The sequence below is a fragment of the Prunus avium genome, chromosome 1 (assembly GCF_965620075.1).
Source record: "Prunus avium chromosome 1, drPruAviu1.hap1.1, whole genome shotgun sequence".
NCBI classification, from domain to species: Eukaryota; Viridiplantae; Streptophyta; class Magnoliopsida; order Rosales; family Rosaceae; genus Prunus; species Prunus avium.
In genome coordinates this window covers 7,096,715-7,120,809 of record NC_142284.1, presented here as the reverse complement: position 1 = coordinate 7,120,809, position 24,095 = coordinate 7,096,715, and the positions used below count along the sequence as shown (strand labels likewise).

Sequence of the window (24,095 nt, the reverse complement as noted above, 5' to 3'; positions counted from 1 at the left end):
CATTCATTCAACAGTAATTAATACGGTGATAACACTTACCACCAATGCCTCGTGACTTATAAATAAGCGTCCAAGTCTCTCCATTTCACACACAACCCACTGAATAACACACACAAACACAAAAAAGCACACCCATTATCACATAATGGCCTACGAGCCTGAAACTGCTTATTCTGGCTACATCGAGGCCATCTACGAGTCCGAAACTGAAACTGGTTATGGCTACGACGAGCCGGAAACTGCTTATGTTGGCTACGACAAAGAGCCCGAAAATGCTTATGTTCGCTATGACGAGGTGGTACCCTCGAGCTACAACAGAGAGATGAACGTCTCTAATGAAGTTGAGAACCGAGTGAAATCGTCATACAACGACCAATATTGTCGATCTTCAAGCAGTTATAGGGAGAGTTACAAGACACAAGAGCATGTGGACAAGCGCACTGGGCAGATGGGTTACAAGGAAGAGGAAAAGTACACCTACAACCAAAAGTATGTGGACAAGGAGCAAGGCTACACCTTTGAGCGTGAGACCCAAGTCAAGTTCAAGGACTCTGTCTACCCTAACAAGTCTGCAACCAAGTCAAACAATAGTCGCATCAAGTATTAGCTAATAGCTAGTAGTATTTTGTGTATTTGGATTTCCTTTTTATTTGCTATTTTTGGTTTTTGTCTCTTTTTTTATGATAGTTTGTTATGAATTGATTTCATAATTATCTTTTAGCAAAATATTATTGTTTGTCCGTTTAGTTTACCTTTTATCACTTTGGGTTCCGTAGTTGTAATTTGGTCACTTTTGTCGATGTAGTTTTAAATCTCTTGCAATTCAAGGACACGTTACAAATTTTATCAAATTTTCTTCCAAATCTGTTAAAATACCCCGTGTCCTTGAATTGCGAGGATGATCAAACTACACAGGTCATCTTTCTTTTTCTTTTCAGTCTTTGCCTGACACTTTGGTATCACAAGGGGATGGGATTACGATGTGTTTTTCCCATAAAATTTTTGTTTCTATTTTTTCTTTTAAAAATATAAGCGACATTGTAAATTAATCTAATGTATGGGAAGGGGTAGAGGGGGCGGGCACACACATTGCATTTACATTTTCGTTTCAATTTTTTAGTTGATGAATACAATGGTTTAAATGAGTTCATTCTCATGAAAAAAAAGCTTTATTTAACTGTCGAATATATCTTATTTTAGTTACTGTTATCATACGTAATAGTTTGTATGTGTTTGGAAGGGCATTGAGAGGAGAAACCAAAGTGGGATTGTTGGATCTGCTAACTGTTTATTCAACCATTTTGCATCTTTCGTGAATTAAGTGGTAGGTTTAGTAATTTTAGGCTAATATGATGGATTTGAAGTCGAGAATCAAGGTGCCTTGCTTAGACTCAAGGCATGTTCTTGGTTTCTTTCCTTTTCTTTTAACTTAATTGGAGTAATTCTTTTCCCATTATTTGGTACTAGAACTTGAAGGAAAATGGACTAAACTCACCGTCAACCATTAAAATCATCCCGTCATCAATGTGCGAAGTAGATTCGATAAATTGTTTGGAATTGAAAGATATTCTTTCCTTTTCTTTTTACTTGAGCCAAAAAAAATTCTCTATTTGTGGCTTTTCCCCTATTGTCAATCACTTTTGACAAAATTCCAATTAACACTTACTTGACAAAATCAAAAGAGCCAATGGAGTTTAGCACAATGAAAAGAGAGCCTTAAGTTGTAGTAATTTCTCCTTAACTTGTAGACCAAGTTCGAACTCTCATGACACTTTGGTACGTAGCGTGTGAGAAACCCCTTACTCTTAATATAGACTATCGCTTTTATTAATTTTTTTTTTAAAAGGAAAAAAAAACTAATATTATAAGAGTATAATTAATAGTAATTAGCAACAAAAAGGAACATAAGCCAATGAGGGTTGGTTCAGTTGGTAAGGTCCATGTACTGTGTAATCCTCATTTAATTAATAATTTCAATTCTTAATGTTTGCATTAACCAAAGACATTTTTTGGTATTTTAAATGTTTTACCATTTTCTGCCTTTTGTGCTATATATAGATTCTTATGTATAGAGAAAAATCAATATTTTATGCTTTTGGTTGACAAAGAAAGAGTTATCAAAATTGTTTGATAGAAATTTTTCTCTAAACGATAAAAGGATAAATTAGGGATGAACAAATCATTGAATAGATAAATAAATTAAAAAAAACTAAAACGGAAAATAAATGGATAATGCAAACCGTGACACAGAAGTTTTACAGTTTACTCCTATATCGTGGCTTATAAATAAAGCCTTGAAACCTCCACCCCCTTTCTATCACAGAAACACGACACCCCCACTATCGATATCAAGTAACATCTCCTGACTTCTTGCGTGTATTTATTTCTGCAATGTTAAAATATATATATATATATATAATAGATAGAAAGCCCTATGAAAGAAGATAAAAGATTAAGATAATAAGAAAACAATTTAGTAGATAAAAAGTCCAAAAACAGAAAATAATAAATGGATAAAACCAAACCGTTACGTAGTTACATGCAGTTCACTCCTCTCCTGGCTTATAAATAGGCCAAACCAAGCCATTTCCATTTCACAAAAAAACCAACCAAACTCTCTATCGCATAATGGCCAAAAACTATGAAGTTATTGGTTTTTGTGGCATTGTGGAGGCCGTGCCCTCAAGCAACAACAACAGGCAGCAGATGAACGTCTCCAATGAGGTCCAGAACCAAGTGAGGTCTTCGTTCAAAGACCAATATGGAGGGTCCTCGAGCAATTCCACACAGAGCTACAAGGCACGAGAGTACGTGGACAAGCGATCGGGACAGACGGTTTACAAGCAGGAGGCTAAGTACACTTGCAATGACAAGTTTGTGGACAAGCAGCAAGGGGTCACTACAGAGTTCAAAACCCAGTTGAAGGTCACCAAGTCTGTTTACCCTAACAAGGGTTCCAGCAGCAAGTCCAGCAACAACCGCATCAACTATTATTAATTAGTTTGCTTTTTATTTATGTTTTATTTGGATTAATTTCCTTGCTATTTTCTATTTTCCATTAATTATGAACTTATTTCGTTGTCCTTATTAGTAAGTAATGAGTATTTTCTGTCTTTCTTATTGTTCTTATGGTTTTTTTTTTTTTTTGGCACGATTGGTTCAACTTTTTCCTTTCGTGATTGACAGAATTAAATTCTTTTCTTCTGACATTTGCTATCGCTTATGTAGGTTGAGAATATGAAATTTACCTATTAATTTTTCAATTGATACAAGGTTATTTCTCAGGGAAAAAAGCCTTTAATATATATATATTTTTCACGGCAAGGGAAGATAAATTTTTTATTTTTTTTATAAAAAAAAGTTTAGGGGAAAATTGGCTACTCTCACTAGTATAGATTTATGTAGGAAATTACAGATTGCACACCAACGAGGACTGCTAGTAGCGGGACTCGAACACTAATGGGGCTAAACACAATCCAGGGACCTTACCACTGGCGGGGAAGATAAATTTTGATGAGATAAATAAAGATATAAATTATAATGTTAATGCTTATATCTCTGTCCATGCATAGGTTAAGGCAAGGGAAAGTGAAGTTGCTATTGCTAAATTTACTACTTAGAATTGCGTAGAACATTAAAGAAAATGACAACGGGCCATGCCAATAATTGTTTCATTTGAGCAATTTCAATGCTAGGCTACAAGACAAAAAAAAATTGCAGCCCATCAAATTTGGGCCTATGTGGATTTTGTCACTCGTACGGTTGGAACTAGGACAAAGGCACTTAATTTTTCTTGATCACTCACACCTGGCGAGTCCTAGTTCCACTAGAAATATTTACTCAAGCTCAATAGAACAATGAATTCCAAACATACCCAAATAGGACTCAAAACACTATAGCAGGAAACAATTCTGCAAATTTCAAGCGAAGTTAATTATCACACACTTGAAAAACAACCTTTACAAAACTCACTTATGAAACTTCAAGAAAGATCCACCTTGCTTGAATAAACATTAAAACTAAAATTGGTACTTCTCTAATTTGAGCAGTAAAACATTGCTAATGTCACAACTTTGATGTAGAACACTTAGGGGAAGTGATCGAAAAAGAATTAGAGTGACGCTAGCATAGGGGCATATCAGGTAAATTGTAAGTTTTGGCGCCGAGCTCCGATTTCAGCCCATGATCCAATGTTTCTAAGAGAATAATGTCACGAGTCAAATTCACTGCTTTGTTGTGACATATGGGCTTTTTTGGGGCAGTTAATGACGTTTACTAGCCCAAAACAACATTTTAAGTTTTGATTCCCTTTTTGAAAGTTTTGTTATTTATGTTTTTCATTCCTATTTGGATTCCTAGAGGTTCTAGGGTTTGAGGCAGTATTCATTTTAACTTTAGCTAAGGGTTTAGGTTGTTATCCCGATTTTCAGAATTCATAGAACTTCACACTTTTGTCATATCTCCAGTGGATTCCAGTGTTCATGGTTATTGAGGCTATCGTTTGATTGCCTTTGTTTGTAATGATGCGTCAAACATGATTGATTCAAAGCGTAACTTGACTATGATACCAATTGATAACCTCAATAATAGACATACTTAGTCTTTAGAAAACTGGTGAATTAGCAAGGAAGGGATGACTAAGAGTTATCATGAGTCGAAACTATTTTTATTTTCCAAGGTGGGATATTGGGATCTAATAGATATAAATCACCTTTCAAGTTTTAATCAAGGACCTGCAGTTATCAGTTATGCAAGTCTTTGCTGCTCAATCGTCTACTTTGTGCTGTGCTTTGAGGTCTTGCTCTTATAGAGAAGTTGCAAGGGGATATGGAATTTGCAACAAAACAAAGCATCTTTGTCATACGAAAGTGTCCGAAGAGAATGACCCACTTAATCTCTGCTAGTTCTTCTCACCATATTATTGCGAACTCTCATTAAAAATGGATTTCGTGAGGGTGATTGGATCTTGGGAGCTACTACTAGCTAGGGCATTCCAAATGGTACTAGTTCAAAGGAACCTCTTGGTTGTTTTACTCGCAATCTATAAATAGTAGGGGAATATATTGTTAAGCAGTACTGAACCACTAGCTAGCTAGCTAGCATGCAATCAGAAATTAATATATGTGTTCTCTTTGTGAGCATCTACTTAAAGCTTGCACGACTTTTGTGAATGTCAAACAGATTTGGCAACACAATAAAAAGATATTGACATTATTTTTCAAACAATTTACAAAACACATGCATGGCATCATATATTTCAGTTCCGTCTTTGCCCTAGGCATATTCTTATGACCTTGAAAAATTACCATACCCAACTTCCTATAAAACTATTTGAACCACATATGTCAACCAGATTGTAGACTGCATCTTTGATAGAAGTATGACCCACTCATATTTGTGGGTTCGTCTTCTATTAGTGGCGCAGTCTCCAATACAGTTCATAAATGTGGTCTATATAACTTTACTTGTCCCTATCACTCATAACTACAGGTTGTAACGCAATTCATAATCTTGAAACATCCCTTGAGACTGGAGAACAGAAGTAGAATCCCAGGAGTTTGAGGATGCAGATTTGGCATCAAACTCATTAGCCCACCACACCAAGCTGTCCTTGGGGCCATTCATTTCCTTAAAACAATCAAATTCAGCAATTTGATCATCTTCCTGTTGTGGTGTGTAAGCAACAGATTTGTTACTAAGAATGTCACCAAATTCAGTTTGGAAGCTCGAATTAACCTGCTGATGATCATGAGTTCCTGCATCGTTCGAATGCTCCATACCATCGGCAGCTTCCGTCACCACAATAGTCGAGTCCACTTGATTGCTTGTGGAGATGAAAGCATGATATGCGGCGTCCGAGCATGACATGCCATTCAAAGCATTCTCCAACTCATCCATATTCTTGGGGTTGCATAGTTTTGCATATTCTTCCTGAATTCTGATAGAAGCAGAAGTGGGTTGCAGTTGTTCATAGACATCACTATTACTCTTATGCCCTTCAACTGTTTGATGAGGGCTTGAGAGAGCGTGATGGTGCATCAGAGGGTTACAGTTTTGATCATTCATGGATCGGAGGGTCTGGATCATCTTTTCTTGCAAAGGATGCAACTTGGGCCACAGTGCAGGAGTGTTGTAGAAAGAGAAAGGGTTTTGAAGGCTTTGAAGTTGCATATGGAGTTGGAGTCTTTCAAGGGCTGAGCTGCTTAAGGCATGTGCATCTTCAGCGTCCTTGAGGTGATCCTCACTTTGACCAGACGGCGATCGATTGATGTTAGACTGTTTGCGCCTTCCGAGTAACTTTTTCTTCAATCGGGTGTTCCAGTAGTTCTTTATATCATTGTCTGTCCTTCCAGGTAATTGGGCAGCAATTATAGACCACCTAAAAGTAAAAGAATATGAGCATGTTAGATTCCAACAAGAAGAAACTAAGGAAACCCTAGGAAAGTGGATCAATGATCTGTATTGTACTATTGGATGAGATGCATAGGCTAGCAAGGAGTTATAATTAATTATTTCTGCTGTGAAAGTATCATAGACAAGGGAAAAGAGACAACATATTGAGGTTAAAGTTTTATGGGTGAAATTAATTTTTACCTGCTTCCAATACTTATATAGAGGTTGCAGATGATGTTGTCTTCTTCTTCTGAGAATCCACCATGCTTGATGTTGGGCCTCAAGTAATTCAGCCATCTCAGCCTGCAACTTTTTCCACATCTTTTAAGCCCTGCAAGTTACGTACCCATCAAAGGGTCAAATTAAATGATGCTTTGAAATCTGTGTACAAGTTTCTAAACAAAAATTAAGAACAAATTATGTCATAGATGAGCATATATGTGTTTACCAATTTTCTGAGGAAGGGCAATCCAGTTGCCACCAGTACCATGCTCTTCAATATAGGCCTTGAGTCTTGCATCCTCTTCAGGTGACCATGGTCCCTTCTTGACATTGGCCTTGTCACAGCACGGAGCCCGTCCCATCTCGATCGATCTCTTCTCTTCGTTCCTTTTTTCCTTTTTAAGATCTTCAAGGAAAGTGAGTACCAAAAGAAGGCTGTCTGAGATTGTTAGGAAAGAATAGGAAGGAAGACTAAGATTTATAGGTAGGAAGAGTGGATGATGTGATGCTTATGAGGACAAAAAAGTCAAATACCTCTACTCATCTATCCCTCTCCTCACTATTCAACCCGAATTTTCTTCTCTAGGGTTTGATCAAGCTCTCTCTCTCTCTCTCTCTCTCTCTCTCTCTCTCTCTCTCTCTCTCTCTCTGGATTAGTTCGATCATATATAATTAATAATGCATGCAACTGGACAAAGTACGACACAAGTTTCTTCTTTCCCAATATTAAATTAAACTGCTTTTTTCCGGGATTAGTTGTTTATTATTTGAATCTGGTGAATCACAAGAAGCCTCCATCCTATTAATTATCCCTTGAAATGTTCCATTCTTTCCCAAATGCCTTAACCTATATAGCTTTTCTGATATATTGTTAGATTAAACATATAAACAGTCTGCAGGAAAATGCTGGCTGCGAAATTTTTTCAATTTAATAAGGCATTTGGGATAAAATAATAAAATTGAAACAGTATAATTGTGGGGTTAAGGACCGTAATCACTGTGATTAGCCGACTAATATGACCGAAATTGAGTGTAACTTTATAGAAACTATACCATGATTTTCGTTGGAAGTTTCTTCTAAATAATCACAGCTGACGACTTTGATTAGTCTGCAATCAAATATGTAAAGTCAGATATTTCGTGTAGTAACGGAAAACTAGGAAACTTCTGCAAGAACTTTGTCACAGACCTAAATGTGTTTACCTAAGCTGGTGTTGACAATGTTGGGAAATTAAGGGTAAACATTTCTTAATTAATGAGTACGAAAATGTTGGAAATAGTACTTTCATTTGTACTTAAGTTGAAAAGAAGAGAGCGCTAATTGTTCATCTTGTTGCTTCTATACTTTATTGTTCTATCTCCAAATATCCACCTTTCTCGATCTATTTTCTGAAATATTATCCAGATTGTATTTCTCAAATATTTTTTTGTCAGGCCAGTTCTACTATTTCCGAGATTAATTGAATAGTAATTATTGATGAAAAAACAAAAGTACAAAGCTATTCTGTCGAATATGGGTAAATTTTCTCGAGTGACAAAATGCAACAGCAAGTACTATTTATTAATATTACTGGTGGTATTTATCTGGTTACCAATTTTACTAGTACTGGTTGTGACCAGCACAAAATGAAAGAACTGAAATTAAATTAAGAACATAGTTGGTGGAAGGTTCTAGAAAAAATCTGCTACATATTCAGGTGAAGTTGAATTGTATTCATTCTTATCCTTTTACATGTTTCTCAATATTTGGCATTTCAAACTAGCTGGCTAGCTACCACACAAAGTAATGATAACAAACTGATTGGAATTCAAACTCTTGCTGAGGAAAATAAGCAGTTATTAGATTTTCATAGTGCAAAGAAGCTGGTGCATAATGATATCCATCCCCCTTGACTTGTAAGTGACAAGGGGTTTCTCTCAGTTGGTACAGGAAAGTCCATGCCCTTGGACTAAAAATATAAGAGCCTATCATAAGCTAAAACAGATTTGAAGGTTTCAAATGCCTTGTGTCATCTCCACCAAAACCTACATACAACTAGCAGAACTTGTTGGCGTGACTTGTGGATTATTGACTTTTTTTTCTTACACACCAAGGATTCCCATTATAATTATATTTGATTTAGTTTAATTCTTGATTTCCTATTGTAAATAGAAATAGGAATTTATTATTTATTTGCCCATTCAGGTTTTGTTGTATTATAAATATGACCTCCCACAAGGAGAAAAATACACAGAAAATTCCCACAAACAAATATTCTCTCATAGTTCTCATATTTTAGCAGAACTTACCTTGATCATGAACTACTTGTAGTTGACCATGAAAATCCTTTTGGAAAATGGAAAAAATACAAAGAAGATGAGAAAGTTGCCTAATAGCATTGTTAAAGTGAAACCGTTCTACTTGTCTGTATATTGTTCTCATATTATTTTCACTATTAAGAAGAAAAAAAAAACCCAGTAAAGCCTAGTTTTGCTAGAAAAGCCCTAAGGCACAAGTTGGATAGGGGCCGTAGGATTTATATTAAACAGGAAAAAGGCAGTATTATAATAAACAAGAGAAAAGGAATTTAAAAAAACAAAGGAAAAGGCATAGGGATTTCAAACCTTTTAAAATAAACACCACTGATTGACCTTGTTTATTACATAATTTAATGTGTTAATGACTTTCTTAATCAAGGTTGAGAAAGAGGGAGGTCCAGAACCCCAACCACGGAGAAATAACAAGAGGAAACTATCAAAATTCAAAAAGCACTCCCTCAAAATATTAATTTCTTAATCACCAAATGGACTCAGATCTTTGAGAGAAAGAAAACAAGCTTCTGCTTGTCTTTCTCTGGACTTTAGAATCTCTGCATTGACGCTGCAATTCCATCCTCTAGCCAAAAAGAAAGAATGAGAAATTATAAATAAATAAATATATATATATATATATATATTAAAAAGAAAGAAAGAAAGGTTACATTTCATCATCAAGAAGACCAACCCTCATCAAGACTATTGTAATAGAGCTGGTAAAGATGGTCCTAATAACAGGATAAACATGGACTCTCTGTGCTTAAATACATAAATTAATATGGTATTATTGGTTGGTGCTAGCTACTGCTAGTGCTAGCTAGCTCAATTGATTTCTTAAAGTATATTTTGAAATGAATTTGACTTGCTAGCTAGGCCCTCTTGGTCTAACAGTGTAACAATTATATGTGGCACATACTAATTGACTTTTTGTTGGGTTATGAACTACAAATACTACTTGCCTCCTTTCCTATAAGGAGATACGAATCACAGTTTGACATATACGCAAAAATAATTCATCAAAAACACAAAAAGAAAAACTTCTGCACACATGTCACACTTGTTATTAGCTAGAATATATGAGCTCCTACTTACATGGTAAGGAGAAAAGTATTTTCCATGAAGATACGATACTCTTGTTGGGTTCAGTTACCAATGTTAATGGTGTACCCCACATGTATTGTCTTCCATATATGTATGGTGAGAAAGAAATCCAAGTTATACATAATTGTGGCAAAGTCCAATCAATATTCTGAATCCAAAGAGTACAGACTACTGGTTTCAACACCCTCTACAGTTTCGAAGTCATTTCATTTTGCCCTATGCTAGTGCCCACATGATATGCAGAAATTTAGCATTTTTCTCAAAGTATGTTAAGATAAAACAATTTTTGTTCAGAAGTCAGAAAAGTGATCTATATAGATCTTCATTGTGTAATCTCTAAAGGTTGTTGTAGTGGTTATAAGTCCTGTCACCTCCTTATAAAATTCTTGTAACTATTTAACTTTTCATGAAATTTGTTGTTTCTTTTTTGTTTTAATTTAGACAGGTCATTATGATTAGTCATCTTGTACAGAGATAAATCTGCAGTAAATTAGGAAATTAAATTCAAGACTAAGTCCAAGATTACTTCTTGTGTATTATTTGTAAAACTCATCTTGCAGTCGAAGACTTTTAGATTTCCTTGTAATCTTAGGTTTTTTTGTGTATCGAATCGAGTAGTGTAGAGAAAGTTTTGTAAGTATTGTGTAATGATTCAATGAAAGATTGGCTCAGTGGCCTCATGATCTCATTCTCATTCTTTTCTTGTCTCCTCATTATTCTTTCAAATTAACCAGCAACAACTTGCTACCAGCTGCATACACAGTCTTAGCATTGTTTCATACATCAGTAAATATCTGATGATTAGGAGTAGAAAACATTGGATACTGGTTCTTAGGTAATTGTAAGCATATTTGTGTTGCCCTTAACACATGTCACCCAGCCAGCAAATAGCTTTCAGTCTATTAAGAAGAATTAAGATAAGGGTGACTTTCACTTAAAGCATGTATAAAGAATTGGAAGCTTGAGCTTTGTATAATACCTATATCGTCACAAGGGTTGACAAATTACGATGCGAAGGAGGACTTGCAATAACATAATTAACATCAAATGCATTTTCAATAATCCACAACGAGACAGCAAAGACCAATTGATTAAGCTTGACAAATGCCTCTTAATTATAAATTATTGAAGCTGTTGCTATCTTTGAGTCCTCCATGCACTTTATGTAAAATGATGCGCAAAGACGCTACAAATGGACGCAGTTGCTGAGCTCATACCAGTCTCAAGTCTCTCTGCCCCATCCTTCAAGTCATCAACAATTGTCAAACTGTCCTTGTTAATGTTTTTTCAAATTTGACAGCAAAAGAACATAATGTAACAAATTTTTTAGTCTTCTAGCACCCAACGTTTTGGTTGAATATCCATCCCACTTGATATCAGAAAGCTCATTATTTACCGGTTAAGGGTAACATACACTGGGGATTCGAACTTAGAAACTCTTCTGAGGTTGGGAAAAGAAATACCATTAAACTAATAGCTATTTGGTGACAATGATATCACATTAACATTTTCCAGTTTTCCTCTACTGCAAAGAACACACCAAAAAGGAAATGGGGATTCCGAGAATTGAACTCGGGACCTTTCGCTCCCTAAGCGAGCATCCTACCACTGGACTAAATCCCCTGAGTTAACTGCATGTTGCATAAAAAGCCTGAAATTGATGATAGGATGTGGTCCTCCATTTTTGGCAATTAGCTCAACACCTCTGCAGTGAGGTACAATCCAAGATTTATCAGCAAAAAACGAGCAGTAGGTGTTGAATTTCCTTACTGCAATGCCATGAGGTAACTGCATATCATTGTCTGTTTTTTACGTCTTGTATGGACCATTTAGATTTACCGCTCCCTAGCTGGTGCTATTGTACTGATTTTGTACCATCTGTATCTTAGAAATATTACAATATCATGAAGTCAATTGGCACGTGCGAACTTTGACTTTATATACAAAAAGTCTTTGGAGTGTGTTAGGTACCGTACATGGGAAATAGTTTTTTTTTTTTTTTTAATCAATGGCAAATAGTATTCTCCGGAGGGCAAGGAGTTGGAAATTGATGGTGTCACAGAATTTGACCCCATAGATTTTGTATATAGAGAGAATAGAGAGTTGGTAATGCCAAGCCAATTTGCCCTACAACTTAGACTTGGATAGTTTAATCGTTTAGCCAAAACTCATATCAATGTCATATTTCTCAAACTCGAATATGAGCAAAATTTTATTCATCCAAGTCAACCAGGTTCTTAATTATCTTGATGAATCAAACTTCGGTGGGTATTGCGTAGTTGGTAGGGACAAGAATAAGTAACACAAATAAGAGTATAGGTCTTAATCTCATACATTATTAATTTGCATATGCATGTTTTGCATTGTTTGGTCATGATGTTTTGGTAAAAGTGAAGATATTTTAGAATGTATATAATGGAGGCATATATATACATTATACATATATCTATGGCTAGTCCTTGTTGATGGATCGCAAATACGTGTAGTAGGTACGAAATGCAATGATAACCCTTATGCTGACACTTGGTTCGATAATGACCAAGCTCTCTCAAATTGTCAAACAAACAAAAAAAAACACAAAGCACAAAAGAAAGAGTAAATGTGACTAGACATGGATAGTGTATATCCATCCACTTTTGCGAAGGAGGTATGTAAACTTATACTTTAGTATACTTATTACGGCGTCACATAATAATATACAACTCGATTTGATTACCAAAGTATAGTTTTCGCAAATTTTGTTTAAACTTGATTAATAAGAATTGAGGAAGTTGGTAATTATCATTAAAAGGAAACTTCTCATAAATTTAACAGTTATAACATGTTTGTGTATGGTTAATAGGTTCTAGCCCAGTAAAATCCTGACTTGCATATCAATGATCTCAAGTTCGAATCTTTATGGCACGTTGATAGTGCGTGTGTGAGAAACCCCTCGCTTATATTCAAAACATGTTTGTGTATGGGTGTAACATATGGCCTATATGGGAAGCACACAACACATAGCCTATAGCCCTTATACATAGCTCTCTCCTTCTGTGTAACGCAACTAAGCTCTCGTCATTTTGCACTTCTTTACCTTCATATGGTAAAAACTCAAAGCAACAGATGGTGAGTGTCACTCGAATTGAGTGAATCAAGTTATATTTTGTGGTATTTGTTTATGATCGTGTAGTTTTATGGTTTTACTCTTGTTGACCAAAAATTGGCATCAACGGTTTAGTACCATTAGTAGAAAAAGATATCTAAAATTGTATCAGCTTTCTAATCCTAATACACTTTATCCTCCTCTGTTTGTTTGTGTGTTGGTGGGCGCGGTCCAATCTGGTTCCATCTCACACCAGAATCGGTATTGGTACTATTGAGCAGGTGCGGTTCGGTTGGTTTTGGTGAAAAAAAATTTTATGAAATCGGACGGTTAGGTTTAAACCAATTCCGTTGCAATATTCGATTTTCCCGATTTTGGATTGGATTTTTTTTTTTTTTTTCCAAATTTTTTTTTTCAAATTTCAACTAAAATTTTATTTGAGATTTTCTATTTAAACCCCACACTTCTCTTAGTTCACCCCATATTCTAAGTTCACCCCAACTTTTAATTTAAATTTTCACAATTTCTAAGAAAACCCCACTATCTTCCCAAACTACCCTTAAATACACCCCAAACTGAATAAAAAATAATAAAAAATTTCTATTTAAACCCCACAAGCTACCCTTAGTATAACATAAAGAAAAATTCAAGCTACCCAATACTGATATTCCAAAAGTGACAATAATATTACTGGTGATACCTAGAGAACAAATTGATTCTAATATTGACGTTTCATTTGCTGCAAACAAGCGTCAATTTAACGATTGAATGTTGCCAGATAGTTCTAATATTAAATTGACACTTTGCACTAGGAGTAGGCCATCTTATCGGCCACCAATGGAGAATACATTGAAGCTTTTATCAGAGTGGAAAAGCAACAAGAAAAATAACCCAACTATTGAAGTAGCAGCAGCAGGATTATGATTTTAGATGCATACTGGAATTCCAGAAGTGACAATAATATTACTGTTCCCAGAAAAAAAAAAAAAAAAAAAAAAACACAAACAAATGGAACCCCAAATTTGAAATTTAATACTTTCTAGAGAAAGAGAACAGTTTTACCAAAACATCAAGTATTAAAAAAAAAAAAAAGCAATCAACAAAGGGAAGAGAATAAGATCATTACAGCCAAACAATCAACAAGTCTTTCCATCAGCTCCCACGCAGATTTTAAAGAGGCATGCTCGTCAATGTTCTACGTCTTTGACAATAGGAGTTTGTATTTTTGTAAAACTTAATATGAAGAGTGGTGGGGTGTGTGGGGTGTGTGTATAGATGTACTAGGGTTAAGTATTAAGTTGGACGACTTTTTTGTCTTTTTACACAATAATAAAACTTATAGTTTAATAATTTAAGTATTGGGGTGAACTAAGAGAAGTGTGGGGTTTAAATAGAAAATCTCATTTTATTTTTTGTGCTTAAAAATTCACAAATTATTCAATTTCAAGCAAAGAGAGATGATTGGGCCTAAAAAAGAAAGGTACTTTGAAGTTGGGCTTGGGGAAATATTAGTTATGGGATTAGAAATTTAACATTGGATTTTTTTAAAAAAAATTGAAATTAAAAAAAAAAGCAAGTGGTATGGTCCGATTCGGTTTGGTTTTGCAAGGTGTGAAATCAACATCGAAACCAATTTAAACAGGTCCGATCTAGTTCGGTGTTGGTTTGTTGACTTTTTAGTCAACACGATTTTTTTCTAGTTGTTTCAATTCGGTACGGCTCAATGTTCCAATTTTCCGATCTCGATGCCCACCCCTGGCCAATTTTGAAGCCCACAAGTGGAAAAGGCCAAAACTTGTGCCTATATAAGGGCTCTCTCCATCACTCAAGTGCTACCGATTTATTTTTTATTTTTTTTATACAAGAAATATTAAGAGAAGGGGATTCGAACCTAGAACTTTCGGTTTAGAGATTAAAGCTCTTAACAACTTGACCTCCAAGCCTCTTGCATGTCCCATCCTTTTAATCAAATAAACTATTCTTCTTTATGTCTTTCCTCCAAATTACATTGCCACATCCCAAAACCAATATAGACATAAAGGCTCATCACTTTCTAAAAGCTCACCTTGGCAAAAGTCTCTTAATTATAAAGTATTGAAGCTGTTGTTATCTTTGAGTCCTCCATGCACCCTCTGTAAAGTAACGTACAAAGACTCTGCAGATGGCCGCAGATGCTGAGCTCGTCAGACTCAACCCTCTATGCCCCATCTCCTTCAAGTCATCAACAATTGTCAAACTCTCCTTGTCATAACAAGTTTTAGCCTTTTAGCACCCAAAATATTGTTGAATATCCATTAATTCCACTTGGTACCACGCATGGAGTTCTTGTTCCAAAGGTAACCCATGCTTCGTAGCTCTAGGGCCATCTCGAATGCAAAGGGACTAAACCTAAATTTTGGAATTTTAGCCCAAATTATTACCCAGCTGGTTTTTTTTCAGGCGGAATTTGGGACTATTTAGCAGTCTAGGCAATATTTTTGTGGGGCCCAAACTGAACCCACTTGAAGGAGCAGGCGCATCATGCCAAAAAGTCATCCATTTTCACTTATTAAAACTAGACACATGGCATTTGCCGGAGCATTGACCGCTTGCATCCAAGGGTTGTATTTGAACTTGCTCCATTTGGTTTTTTTATTATTATTTTCAAGTGAAATAATTTTATGTTTATTTTTTTACTATGCTCCTGTGTTCATTTTCAAGTGAAATAATTTTATGGTTGTATTTGAACTTGCTCCTTTTGGTATTTTTTACTATGCTCCTGCACTCATTCTCATTTTAAGTGAAATAATTTTATGTTTGTGAAATTTCAATTTTTTTTTAAATGTATAAACATTCAGAAAAATAAATCACAAAGTTCCCCAAAAAAAAAAAAGTTAAATCGTTTTTAAACAATTTAATAAAGTTGCGGACTCAAATTTTGAGTCAGCAGGGTTTGGGGAAAAATCTGTTTGAGTTCGGACAATACTTGAATAGTTGTATTTTGATATGGGAAAATTTGGGTTTGAGTCCTCTAGGGTTGGAGATGGCCTAACCATTTCACAATATTGACATGTGCCTAGCTCTTATATTTTGGCATATTTACATTTAACATTTTGCAGTTTTTTCACTACTGCAAAGATCATAAAAAGGAAATGGGGATTCCGAGAATTGAACTCGGGACCTTTCGCTCCCTAAGCGAGCATCCTACCACTGGACTAAATCCCCTGAGTAGTCTGTATGTTGCCAAAAAAGATTCAAATTGATGATAGAATAGGATGTGGTCCTCCATTTTTGGCAATTAGCCAACACCTTTGCAGTGAACTACAATCCAAATTTTATCAGCAGAAACCAGAGGTAGGTCTTTAGTTTCCCTACTGTAAAATGCCATGAGGTAACTGCATTATTGTCTGTTTTTGACTGGTGGTATTGACCAGTGAGATTTCTAGCTTTTTATGCTGTAAATTAGAAGTCTGTCACCAAGCAATAGATGGCTATATGAAAACATTATTGCAACACTGCCCAAAACACCTCAAACATCTTAAGCCATTTGAATTTCAAAGGTCAATGCAAACGAAGATTGCCTAAATTGTCCAGTATTTGCCACTGTTCATGTCAAACAAAATGTGTGATAGTCCGGGGTACAAATTCGATCAAATATTCAGATACTTTATACATATATGCTTTTAGAGTTTCTACATAAAACACACTCAAGCCAGACTTCAATGATGTACGGAGGTTCTTAAAAATAATCATATGCTTTTCACATTCCAAGAGCCAAAGCATAAGCCTGACATACAAACAGATGTTCGTAGCTAACATACCCAGCAGAGGCCCAAAATAAAATAAAATAACGAATAACGAAATAGGTTCAATTGTGTAAAAAATTTAAGTATAATGCACCATTATCCTCTCAAGATATAGCTTTAATAACAATTAATTTATATACATGCCCTTCAAACGAGACCTTGGTTCAGCTTCGATATCAGTACCGTTGTGATCTCAACCAAATTACTAAAACCTGTAAAAGACAGCCAAAGTAATTGCTTTATTACAGTGTCACAAAACAGTAATAGCATACAAGTGTAGTTGAAAAAAGAAAAATAAACTCACATTTTGGTCGTGCCATCATGGCTCCGGTTGGTGTATGATGAAGCCCCTTCCAGGCAAAAGCCACTCAAAAGTGCATTATCCGGCACTTCTCAAAGAGCATTACCATTTCACAGCAGTATACAAAGGGTACCTTAAATATGAACCAAGGCATAATATTACACTATTAGCCTTAATATACTTTTAAACCAGTGGTGGCCTTAAACTGCAAAATCTATGCTTCAATTTATTTTCCTCTTTGGCTAAGTCCTGGCTAACATACAATGCAAGAAGTGAATCAACTGCATCAAGACTGGAATTATTTCACATTCATTGCAGCAGCCATAGTCCTTAGCTTCTGAGAGATTTCAGAAAATGATGGCCTCTGAGAAGGCTCAGAGGCCCAACAACTTTCCATCAAAGATTTCCATTCAGGATCACACCAAGTGGGAATTTGCGGACGCAATGTGTTGTTCACAATTCCTCCTGCAAATAAGACAAAGAAACAGATTAAAGAACAAAATTAAATATTGTGTATACTTGGCTTGAATGGTTCAAATTGTGGATGACATACGATAATGAATGCCTAGAAAAATAGGCTGATTGAAAGCATGCAAGCGATTTAATTAAAAAACTTAAGCATGCCAACAGGACTTTGTAAGAGATGTTGTCACATAATAAATCATGGACTAGTGTCTGGATGGAGACAGCAAGATGACTGTAGTCAAACAATGCAAAATTGCCAATAGAAAAGGATAAGGATAGCTTTCTTTTTCCTCCTAAGCATATACAAATACAATTTAGAGTTTACATGTTACTCCGTGTAGTGTTAAACTTGTTACAACAGCAGCTTACAACGTATCAAAATGGACAGTGGAAAGAAAATATAATAGTGACTACAAGTCTGGGATCATATTACTACCAGGTCAGAGAAACAAAACACGAAAACAAATTGCAAAGAATATAGTTGGTAAATAAGGTAAGAGTGTCAAACCAGCTCAAACATTTTATAATTGCCAAGTGTAAGTAAATAGTCTTAAAAACAACAGAGCATTCTTTAAGAACAAATCAACATTTTCAATTATTGTAACCCAAAAGCAATGACTGAAAAGTCCAGCAACAAATGGAAAGCTACTTCGTAGTGTCTATCAGTTGTATATATGAAGTGAGTCAAAAACAGAATTCAGCTAGAAGATATGAATCAAAATGTGATCCCATATGAGCTAGCATTAAACACAGATTATCTGTAGCTAAGGTTATAAGTAACTTCTCGGAGATTGATGTTATTTTATTAAATAAATGATGACAGTGACCTCACCTTTTGAACAAAATGGAGGGAATCATATTATGGTAAAATAAGTAGAATATAAACCTACAAATTATTGGTTCTTACCAATTATAGAAGCACAATGCATATCCGTATATGGCTCATCCCCCGTAAGCAGTTCCCACATAACAATTCCAAACGAGTAAACATCAATCTACAAAATGGAAAATGACAACACATGAAATAACAAACTAAAGACTAATATACTAATCATTCTTCTGGGAGAGCCAAAAACTTCTACATATGTGCCAAGGGTAGCATCACTTGCCTTTTCTGTTACCATGTTACTTTTCCCACTAAGAAGTTCAGGTGCCATCCAAGGCAAAGTTCCACGAACACCTCCAGACACTAAAGTGTGTTGTTTTACTTTGGATAATCCCAAATCACCAATCTAAAGAACATGCACACATCATGTGAGTTCCCAACACAAAGCATGCTTAGAAAAAGTGTAATGGAGCTGGAAACTAAGAGTCGAGAGGAGGTGACAGATCTGTATTTAAATCAGCCAAACCTTACATACAGGCCGCTGTGGATCTCTCATGTTTACTAAAAGATTTTCACACTTTAAGTCAAAATGTACTATATTTCTCCCGTGCAGATACTCCATTCCAAATGCAGCATCCATAGCTATGATCAATCTTTTACGACGATCAATTGTTCTGATCAATGACACAATGAAAAGATTATCATATGCTTGAGCGATGAATAAGGCCTTCAAATATAGAAATTGAGAAGAGAACAACAGAACAAATTAGAAATGTTGCTTCCTAGAAAATACACTAGATACCTGTCTTTTTTCTGCAAAAACTGTTTCAAAGATCCATTAACCATGAATTCAGTCACTGTTGCTAAAGACCCATCAGGACCGTCACGCACAATACCATAGAAAGAAACAACATTCGGGTGATGCAATGAACCAAGTATCAAAGCCTCCTTCCAGAAATCTGCAATCTGTCACAGCAACAAAGAAAACCTTGTATTACATAGCCACAGATAATAATAACAGAATTAAATACTATTTCCAGAAGTATAATTTCTCTCCGGACAATTTCATTTCAATGACAAAAGTTCTAAAAAGTGAATAATATGTAATAACCATGATGATAGCTAGCATGCAGTCACTGTTTTTTTCTCTCTGTGGCACTAATTTGCAGGAACCAGAATATCATATAAAATGTCAGAACTAACAATATATCACACAAACCACAAACTGGGGAAGCAAGGCAGTGTTCTGTAATAGGTCAATAGCAACTGTAATAATCTAGATTGGAAGAGTGCTAAGATCCTACCAAGCGTTCTCTTTCTGATGGTCTCCCAGCAAAACAGCTGGATTTTATTCTCTTTATCGCTACATCAGACCCCTTCCACTTCCCATGAAAAACAGCCCCATAAGTTCCAGAACCCAATTCTCGAATCTCCTCTAGATCATCATTCTTTATTGTCTGTCCAAAGAACAATCATACAGTTTAAAGAAAACCACATGAAAGACCAAGACAAATAGTATGAGAAATAATGAGGATAAGCCAATGATGACTCTAGGATTTAAGAATTACATAAGATTGAAGCAAACAGACCTGCAATCCCTTGGAAATAGCTTCTGCCTCAGCCTTCGTTGGCTCAATTTTGGAATTGTTCAGATAATCGTTATCAGAATCCAATTCCCCATCTCCAGGAGTGTTCTATAACACAACAGTGCATTAAGAAGAGAAAACAGATAACTACAGAACAATTTCTCATTTTAGATATTTAACTTAGTTCTCACCACTCGTTCCAAATTGTTTGCAGCTGCTTCTTCGGCTATTGAACTATCCTTCTCAGGATCTCCACTTTCTTTAACATTGGCTTTCACCTCCTCAGCCTCTTCTAATGCAGCTCTTTTTACAGAAGCCATCAACTCAGGTATGAAACTCAAATGGCTAACAGAAAGCTTTGGAACTTCAGGAGTAGAATGATCATTGTCACTAGTTTTGACAACATCACCACTTACTTCAGTAAGCTTAGGGAAATTTGAATTTATCAACTCAGGAGATACCATTTCATAATTTTTATCAGAAAATTTGTTCTGACTTATACCCTGCATGTCAGAGTTCTCTAGCTTCTCCACAAGATTTACCTCCTTTTCTTCTCCAGGCAAACTTTCCCCCTCCAACCTCACAACTCCAGTAACGTGGTCTAAAGGAATAGCACAATTTTGCATATCAGGTGCGGGTTGAGTAGGGTCTGAAGGAAATGGAGGACGATTTTCCTGACCAAGTGTGTTTGGATTAAACTTCATAGTGTGGCCATACGAATAGTCCGTAACAACTTTTCCATCAAAACCTAACATTTGCTGCGAGGAGTCAGCCCAAATATTTTGATTGTCTACTGCAAGGCCCAACCTTGGACTATCCTCATGCCTGAGAAATCCTGGGTTAACAGAACCATTCACTTGTGGAGCAGAATTGGACGCTTCATAAGAGGGCGCAGCATGCATTGGGCTCTGAACATTTCTCCATACTGCAGGTCCCGGTACATGTCCATGAGACACCGGGTAGAGATTATCTCCTCCATAGGCATAAGGAGGATTCCCATAACGAACCCCATGCTCTTCTGGAGGAGTAACATGTACATGGGATGGAGCAGGCACAGGTCGGTCATGAAACACTTCATTTCCAATTTCAGGTCCAACACGCTGATGAACATAATTTGAAGAGACGTGATGGCCATCAACCATATTACTAGGACCAAGAGGCAAATTCATGCTGGGACCATCTACAATGTAGTGATCATTCAATTTCCCAGCTCCAGAGACATGTGGTCTTGCTTCCTCAGTCCGACAATTCAAATGATGATGTGGAATCCATCCTCTTTCATGATTTGGAGTCTCATTATAAAGAGATGGAGGACCATTATTCTGTTCACTTACGTATATCTCATGGTGCAACTTTGCATCTGAATTCATCATGAAACTTTCTCTATTTGGAGGACACTCAGTGCTTGGGTTAGCAACCTGGTGAAATCCATTCACCATGTTGGATTGCTCAAAATGTGGTTGGTTTCTCTGGAAATTCATCCGGCAATGCTCACAAATACTGTTTCCTTCGAGAACATTTGTTCCATGAAAGATGTTACCAGGAAAGCCCGACTTTTCACCAGATATAGCTCCACTTGGAAGCCACACAACATTCTCAGAATATTGTGTTTGGTGTTCATATGCAGGCTGATGATTCAATGGCTGTCGTGCATATTCTTCAGGCATTCTATCTAAACATTTATCAGGTAAATCTGGAAATGGAATACGGTACCGTGCAGAGGAAGGAGAAGATGGAAATTCTGGCATTGGTCTTGGATCAAGATGCCCATGATGCCTAGGAGAATAGTATGCAGGACTCCAAGGAGCTTCCATTTCGTTATACCTCTGAGTAATCGGTTGATGGTGTTGCCCTGATCCTATATGAGGTATCTTGAGGTGATGCAAGTTATATTGAGGTGCGGACATATCACAACTTCTCTGAAGGCCACCCTCAAGACTTATTGGGCTAAAAAACTGTTCAGCTATATGGATATCATCAACTGGATTAATAAAAGGGGACTCAGGATGCTGCTTCCTAAAGTCGGAACCATCATTTAAATTATTGAGAGCATCGACATACCTCCTCTCATTATCCCTTTCATCTCCCTCATAGTGTGATGATCCATCTTGGTCCGGATGCGAAAACAGAAAAATCCTGAGCCTAGTGAAACCATCACCAGAGCCCAGCTTATCATACTCTTCCATCATATTAGTCACATCATCATCGTTCACAACCGAGACAAGTGCGTCAAGATCTTCATCAGGTTGCTGGTACTTGAGCACTGCTGCCCCTTCATAAAGCTCCCTCATCTTGTTCATCAACTCCTCATACTTAATATCTCGTGGAACACTCACAATTCGTGTCTCTCCACCCACATACCGGAGCTTCCCATCTTGTGGGCGAGGCAATATACTACCTGAAAAGCTACATAGAAATTTAACACGTGGGCTCTCCTCATTCCAATTAGGGCTCGAAACAGCCGTGGAATTAGAACCAAAATGAGGGGTAGCGGAAGGGCTATCCATCAAGTACACAGCTTGATGAGGGTGTTGCTGATCAATTGGGTTCTCAGACTCGCTCAAGCACGCAATTCCTTTATTACACATGAGTAACACTCACACCATATATATTTCAAATTTTGAAGATTTGAGCCGATAATTATAAGCATGTTCTTCAACTTCACTAGCCGAAATTGAGAAATCCTCCATTTATAACAACTCCATCAAAACCACACAAAACCATAACATTTCCGAACACCAATCACGGCCACCATCGAAACAATCACCAAAACCAACAAAATAAGATCAAAACAACCAAATTTCAGCCAACAGCCAATCAAAATCACACCACCACACCCCAAAAGTCTCAAACTTTATCAAACTAGATCCAAATTTAATACCCAGATCAACAACTTCCCACAGAAACAAGAATTGGGTACCTGAAAATGGGGAAACTGGGCAATCCCAGATGCTAAAACTCAATACCCAATCGAAAACAGAGCCCCAAGGAATCTTCTGTGCCACTTAGACGCGTCTTCAGCCCCCTCTGCCTTAGTTGCGAGCCTACGATCAAGCAGAGCAAAGAGAGTTGGAGAGGCGTGGAAAGTAAGAGTAATTTAGGCTCTGTGAATGAGGTGAAGAAGATGATGGTGATGATGAAAGGGGAAGGAGATGAAGGTGAAGATGAAGGACCGCCATAGGCGTAGTGGCTTGGTTCGCTTGGCTTTGGGTCGCGTGACTCCAAGATGCGATGCCTGCTTGCCAGGTAGCGTGCCACGTGGCACCACCTGATTTTCGCGTTCTCCTCTAGCATCTTATTTATCTCCTCAGGAATTTGGGATATGCCTTGAGTTGAGCCTACATCACGTGCGCTGCAACCTGCGACGTTGATTTTCCCCTTTCCTCATTGCGTTGTGATTTTTTTTAGATTTTCTATTTAAATCTCACACTTCTCTTAGTTCACCCCATATTCTAAGTTCATCTCATCTTTTAATTTAAATTTTCACAATTTCTAAGAAAACCCCACTATCTTCCCAAACTACCCTTAAATACATACCAAACTGAAAAAATAAGAAATAAAAGAAATTTTCTATTTAAACCCCACAATTTTCTTTGTTCTCAGCAAAAAAAACACAAACAAATAGAACCCTAATCCCGAAATTTAATACTTTCTAGAGAAAGAGAACAACTTTACCTCTCTCCAAGAACTGTAACTGGAATTCAAACACTTGGGTATTGTTGAGTTGATAATCAACAAGCCTTTCCATCAACTCCCACGCATATTTAAAGAGGTAGGCTCGTCAATTTTCTATGTCTTTAAAAAAGAAGAGTAATCTGGCAATAGGATATAGAAGAGTTTGTATTTTTCTAAAATTTGATATGAAGAGTGGTGGGGTGTGTGGGGTGTGGGGTGTGTGTATAGATGTACTAGGGTTAATTATTAAGTTGGATGACTTTTTTTGTCTTTTTACACAATAATAAAACTTACAGCTTAATGATTTAAGTATTGGGGTAAACAAAGAGAAGTGCGGGGTTTAAATAGAAAATCTCTTTTT

At 36.5% G+C, this 24,095-nt stretch overlaps 2 protein-coding genes and 2 non-coding genes across 4 annotated transcripts; all 4 read right to left on the bottom strand.

The window, feature by feature from the left end:
• Positions 1 to 5,260: 5,260 nt before the first annotated feature.
• MYB36 (myb domain protein 36) lies at positions 5,261 to 7,034 on the bottom strand. Its single transcript, XM_021953212.2, has 3 exons — positions 6,842 to 7,034; positions 6,595 to 6,724; positions 5,261 to 6,379 (listed from the first exon to the last, which is right to left on the bottom strand). The coding sequence occupies exons 1-3, from the start codon at positions 6,975 to 6,977 to the stop codon at positions 5,485 to 5,487; spliced, it is 1,161 nt and encodes a 386-aa protein (XP_021808904.1). The 5' UTR covers positions 6,978 to 7,034; the 3' UTR covers positions 5,261 to 5,484.
• A 4,528-nt stretch (positions 7,035 to 11,562) lies between these two features.
• On the bottom strand, positions 11,563 to 11,634 carry TRNAP-AGG (transfer RNA proline (anticodon AGG)). The gene has a single exon. It is a non-coding gene; the product is annotated as a tRNA-Pro (tRNA).
• A 4,594-nt stretch (positions 11,635 to 16,228) lies between these two features.
• TRNAP-AGG (transfer RNA proline (anticodon AGG)) lies at positions 16,229 to 16,300 on the bottom strand. The gene has a single exon. It is a non-coding gene; the product is annotated as a tRNA-Pro (tRNA).
• Positions 16,301 to 16,811: 511 nt separating this feature from the next.
• Positions 16,812 to 23,341, bottom strand: LOC110752547 (kinase superfamily with octicosapeptide/Phox/Bem1p domain-containing protein). The gene is made up of 9 exons (XM_021953229.2): positions 20,251 to 23,341; positions 20,063 to 20,167; positions 19,778 to 19,930; positions 19,276 to 19,439; positions 19,000 to 19,147; positions 18,757 to 18,879; positions 18,555 to 18,642; positions 17,186 to 17,647; positions 16,812 to 17,093 (listed from the first exon to the last, which is right to left on the bottom strand). The coding sequence occupies exons 1-8, from the start codon at positions 22,645 to 22,647 to the stop codon at positions 17,481 to 17,483; spliced, it is 3,345 nt and encodes a 1,114-aa protein (XP_021808921.2). The 5' UTR covers positions 22,648 to 23,341; the 3' UTR covers positions 16,812 to 17,093; positions 17,186 to 17,480.
• Between the last annotated feature and the right edge of the window lie 754 nt (positions 23,342 to 24,095).

Bases quoted from the DNA above. Each gene is read 5' to 3' on its own strand.
- LOC110752547 (XM_021953229.2), bottom strand. From the start codon at position 22,647: ATGTGTAATAAAGGAATTGCGTGCTTGAGCGAGTCTGAGAACCCAATT. The intron at 18,880-18,999 runs GTTTGGCTGATT...CATGTTCTTTAG, and splicing joins CACAGCGGCCTGTATGTAAG to ATTGGTGATTTGGGATTATC. The intron at 18,643-18,756 runs GCAAGTGATGCT...TCCATTTTGTAG, and splicing joins GTAACATGGTAACAGAAAAG to ATTGATGTTTACTCGTTTGG.
- MYB36 (XM_021953212.2), bottom strand. From the start codon at position 6,977: ATGGGACGGGCTCCGTGCTGTGACAAGGCCAATGTCAAGAAGGGACCA. The intron at 6,725-6,841 runs GTAAACACATAT...CGTAACTTGCAG, and splicing joins TGCCCTTCCTCAGAAAATTG to GGCTTAAAAGATGTGGAAAA. The intron at 6,380-6,594 runs GTAAAAATTAAT...TTTTACTTTTAG, and splicing joins TATATAAGTATTGGAAGCAG to GTGGTCTATAATTGCTGCCC.